This window comes from Lycium barbarum, chromosome 6 (assembly GCF_019175385.1).
Source record: "Lycium barbarum isolate Lr01 chromosome 6, ASM1917538v2, whole genome shotgun sequence".
NCBI lineage: Eukaryota > Viridiplantae > Streptophyta > Magnoliopsida > Solanales > Solanaceae > Lycium > Lycium barbarum.
In genome coordinates this window covers 129,021,626-129,027,117 of record NC_083342.1, presented here as the reverse complement: position 1 = coordinate 129,027,117, position 5,492 = coordinate 129,021,626, and the positions used below count along the sequence as shown (strand labels likewise).

Below are 5,492 nucleotides of genomic sequence, written 5' to 3'. Positions count from 1 at the left end.
TATCACTATCTAAACACAACTACATATACATAGATACACTATAATCCGAAGTGTTGGGCCCGTGCACAGCACGGGCATAGGTCATCTAGTATAGTTAATCAGTGCTTTTTTATTTTCTAAACCTATACTTATTTTGGACCAAATTTTAAATGTTATTTTAAAAGGGACAAGACAACCAACATTAGCCGTAATCATAATCTAAATTTGCTCGAGTCAACTATAAGAATTATTTGTATCTGTTCCATAATACAGTATAAATCATGCTTATTCTGCATGCATGTTTATCTTTTTAGCCAAGTAAATGCCCAAGAGTAATTTGACTTGAGTTTAACGGAGTTGCTTTAACTTGTTGATCAGATGAATCTGAATTAGCTATGGTTGGTAGGCATCGTGAACCATGGATATTTACCGTTATTGACCCATTTCTGGGTCTTTTATATATTTTTTTTGGCAATAAACTGTGAATTATTACCATACCAAACCAAAATATTTACAAACTAAAGAGTATCCAGCGTCTTAACCACCTTCTAGGAAGAGTGTTAAGTACATTTGGAGCGTCTTAACAACCTTCTAGGAAGAGTGTTAAGTACATTTGGACCTCATAGATCTTACCCAAAAAAAACAAAGCCAACAGGCAAATTTCAAACTAATTACACCCTATGGATTAGAACTTGGCAGTTCCTAGCCTGATAAGTTGGTAATTTACCAACTTATTTCTTCTTTAAGCTTAGACTTTTGCAATGTTTGATTAAAAAAATAGTTCATTTAATTTCGTTTATTTCCATTTTATAGGTTTATGTGATTTAGAAGTGATCGGAAGAAACCAAGCGAAAATAAAGTCAAAAAGAGGCCAAATTGGACAAAAACTACACAGTTTTGCAAAACTGTCAAAAGTGGACAGGTTTGCAAAAACGGGACAGAACTGCAAAAAATGGGCAGAACTGCAAAAACTGAAATTTGGGGCATATTTTGTCATTTTTTGAACTTGGAAAAATTAGGCAACTACAAAAGGAAGACAAGGGAGCAATTTTATTCATCTTTGGCCATTTTCATACAAGCTTGGAGGCTAGGGTTTCATCTACACCATTGGAGGAGAAGATTGGAAGCACTTTAATGAGATAATTCTTAATCTTTTCTTCAATTTCTTGTTTTGTATTGTATATCTAAGTGTGTAGTATTTATTCCATTACTTGAATCTTGTTTATGAAAATATTCTTGATTAAAGTTTGGTTTGAAACTCTTGTTATGCTTATGTATTGAATGATTTTTATTCTTAACGAAGTGGGTTATTGTTTCTTTAATTAATATCGTTCTTGAATGTTTCCAAAGGGATTAGCTAACCCTAGGACTCACCCATTTACTTAGATTGAGCTCGGAAGAGGAAATCTAGGTTGGAAAAGATTAGTTAACAAGGATTTGGGTCATTAAACCCATCTAATAACTTGAGCTCGGAAGAGGATAGTTACTTGAGGTTAAATTGATTGTGCCTAATATCACACTCTAAGGCTTGAAAAAGCTTAGAGTGAAATTCATTGATTTGGTTGGAAGACTTTCAATGAGATTTTAGACATCATTATCTATTAACATAAACCCGATCTTAGCTGTAAAATCGTGAAATACATTGGATCGTTACTTGAGTGTAATTTCCTTTGTATCCAAACTTGTGGTCATTGATCATTTTACTTGCTTTCTAAGTTAGTTTACATTTCCGCATTAGTTATAATATTCTCCAAAAACCCAAAACATTATCTATCGTTTGGCTTTAGCTTAGTTGGCGAAAGTTCTTTACTTTCTTAATCGCCTAGCATATTGTTCCCTGTGGGATCGACCCCGACTCATAGTTGGATAAAATATATTGCATACGACCGTGTACACTTTCTCTTTGAGGAGTGGATTTGGACGTTATCATAGCCCTCCTAGAACTATCCACTAATCTTAATCTCTCCTGCAACTCCTTCTGTATTTGTACGACGGTAAACTCAGCATTAACACTTATTTGCCTAAACTGCTTCCAATTTCTTGCTTGCCAGGTTTGGTATACTATTGCTCCATACATGGCAGCCACTGTCTCCTTCCAGAATTGTCGCCAGTGTCTTCCTTTAAACCACCCCAAACATTGCTTGGTTGTCATATTCGGTAGATTCACACCTATCCATCTAGCCAACTCATATTTCACCACAGATACCCATGCACAGTCTACGAACAAATGCTGGTGTGTTTCAGCTACTCCTTCCTCACATAAGCAACAGTTAATATTTTCAATAGGAATGTTCAGCCTTTGTAATCTCTCCTTGGTGAGTAGTCTATCTTGATAAGCTAACCAAACCAGCACCCTATGCTGAGGCATCATTACTGAACTCCAAATTAGTTCAGCTTCAGGAAGTCTATGTAGTGTGCCCAGCATCGCGTGATAACTATTAGTCATAGAGTACGAACCAGTTGGATTCAGCGTATATATATCATTCTGATACCAATGCATCATCACTTTCTTTAGAGAGTTTAGCTTCCTCCAATACCAACTACAATTTTGAGGTGGAGAATGTTCCCAAATGTTATCAGTTATCTTCATATAAATCTCATGGATCCACTTGACCCAAAGAATGTCTTCTTTATTTGCCAGTTGCCATAGCAACTTGCCAACCGCTACCATGTTCCAAATCCTACAACTTTTAATATTTAATCCCCCATACTTTTTTGGTACGCATACATTATCCCACGCAACCAAGGACACCTTCCTCTGTCCCTCCTGACACCCCCACAAGAATTCTCTACACTTCCTATCTACTTCTTTCAGTACACTTTGTGGAAGGATGAAAACAGCACCCCAAAAATTATAAATTGAGAACAGGACAGCATTGATAATTTGCAGCCTCCCCGCGTACGAAAGCTGCCTTGAGTAGCCATTTGTTATTCTTTTCGTGATCTTATCCACCAGTTGATGACAATCAACTTTATTCCACTTCTTAGAGGATGATGGTAGTCCTAGGTATCTTATAGGTAGTGTGCCTATTGAGAAACCAGTACTTGCCAATATACTTGCCTTAGTGTCATCATCCATTCCGGCTAGAAATATGTTTGATTTCTCCAGGTTTGCAACTAGGCCAGTGGTTGCACTAAAATGTTTTAGAGCTTCCATCACTCTATTAATAGAGGCTAAGTCTCCTTTACAGAACACCATTAAATCATCTGCAAATATCAAGTGTGTAAGTTTGGTGGTCTTGCACATTGGATGGTACTTGAAATCAGGTAGATCACTCATCTTCTTGAGTGTTCTAGTAAGGTACTCCATTACTAACACAAATAATAATGGGGACATGGGGTCTCCTTGTCGTAACCCTCTTTTACCTTCAAAATAGCCATATACTTCTCCATTTACTTTGACCGTGAACCTTGTTGAGGTAACACAAATCATAATCAGTTGACGGAGTTGGAAATCCATAGCCCTTTAAAGCTTCTTCAATGAAATCTCAGCTAATCATATCATACGCTTTCCTTAAATCAATCTTCATCTTGATTAAGACTGATTATCAACTCGTCTTTTATATTAAGACTTATACAGATTCACGTGATGATCATCTTGTATTTATCTCTCCAAATGCTTATATAAATAAATTCTATAAACTAATTGAATTTTCAGTTTCTGTTTAATTATGTAGCCCTACAAATTACAATTACTTACTACAAGTCGACTTGCCGCTTCCCAACTGACCAAAAAGTTACTGGAAAGAAGCAAAAGGCGGACACGGAATTGACACGGAGTACGTAATATACTAGTACTACAATATATTTTAGGTATGGACGTGAGATATACTCCTCTTCCTTTATTAATTTACTGCGTTGGCTAAATAAGATAACATTATAGGACTCTTCCGACTTAAAAAGAGTGTCCATTTAGCCATTTGCACACTTCTAAGAAAATACTAACTTCTAGACAAAAATATGTAATTTGACTAAACTGTGTAATTAAATAGGTATTGAGATTTGATAACATAGTAACACTTAATGGGGGCAAATCTGAAAAAATAAGATTAATTCTTTCTTGATTTGATAAGTAAACACTCTTTTTTATCTAAGAAAAAAATTTATATGAACACTTTTTTTTATCCGGAGAGAGTAATGGACAAGATATGCAGCACTTCTGTTATAAACCCAACAGGAGAATGTGCATACATAGCCCATTCAACCTATCTATAGTTTTTTTTTTTGTTCGAATTCAACTAATAACCTAGCATATATACCCCATGTAGGGTTATACAGTCAGATCTCTCTATAACGGCACCCGCATATAGCAACACCTCTCTATAACAACCAAATTTTTTCGGAACCGATTTTTTATGTTACATTCTACTTCTCTATAACAGCATTTCACCTATAACAACAATAACCAACTTTATAACAGTACGCTCTTTGTAAAATTACCCCCCCATATAACAGCTATCTTCTTTTTTTGGTAATATAATAATTAACCATCTTTATAAAAATAGAATATCTATGATTACTAATAATAAGTGTATAAATTTTGACCAAATATTTGATAATTTAATACACTATGTATGACAAAAAATATCATATGAATATATATATTTTCATTATTAAACGATTTTCCTTCGTTGTAGAAATTGTGATTAAGCTTAGAATTTGATAATTAAAAATGAAAATTAAATTTTATGCATATTTTTTGCCTATAACAGCGAAACATTATTTAAATGTCAATGCTGTTATAGGTGTATAACAGCCATTCTCTATAACAACTGAAAATTTTCGGACCGAACAATGTTGTTATAGAGAGGCTTGACTGTATTAGCACAAATAATTAAAAAAAATCTTGTTAGCTACGAGCTATTTAACGATAAATTAGCAGTGGATTTCGTAGCTAATTCTTTTTTTTTTCTTTCCCATCCCTAAGATGTAGCCTATTAGCTACTATTTGAGAAGGTCTATTCAGACTATAAACTCATTGAGTGCTGTTTGTATCACTAACGAGGAGCTTATGAATTGGTTCATAAAAGATTTCTTTAATTTTTAAAGTCGTATTTCTTTGTTCTAAATATCATTCACTATTCTGAGGAAATAATTCTCTCATCTTTGGCTTTTTCCATCAACAACGTCGCTCTCTTCACTAAGCCAGTATTTTGTAATTACAGATTTATAAAAGAAAAAGATAACCTGTTTTTCTATTTATCAGATTAATAGTTTCATACTCATGGTAATATTTTCCTTCAGAGAAGCAATAAAAAAAATCGTGCTAGAAAACGTGAAATAATACTAGGATACTCGATTTACCAGTAAAGAAGCATCTTCGACTTCGTCTTTCAGTTATAGGCACTATATTGTACTTATTTTCGATAATCACAACCATAACTTAAAAAATAATTAGCACTAAGATCTGTCTAATATTTAATTTTTTTCCCATCGCATCTAATATTTAATTATAGTACGAAACTAAAGTGTGAAGTCATCAATTTAATTATAGCACGAAACTAAGTGTGAAG

General features: G+C 34.0%; 1 protein-coding gene across 1 annotated transcript; it reads right to left on the bottom strand.

The window, feature by feature from the left end:
* Window positions 1-226: 226 nt before the first annotated feature.
* Window positions 227-3,289, bottom strand: LOC132644659 (uncharacterized). Its single transcript, XM_060361260.1, has 2 exons — window positions 1,902-3,289; window positions 227-236 (listed from the first exon to the last, which is right to left on the bottom strand). The coding sequence occupies exons 1-2, from the start codon at window positions 3,287-3,289 to the stop codon at window positions 227-229; spliced, it is 1,398 nt and encodes a 465-aa protein (XP_060217243.1).
* Window positions 3,290-5,492: the final 2,203 nt, after the last annotated feature.

Excerpts from the sequence above, each read along its gene's own strand:
- LOC132644659 (XM_060361260.1), bottom strand. The coding sequence starts at position 3,289 with ATGGAGTACCTTACTAGAACACTCAAGAAGATGAGTGATCTACCTGAT.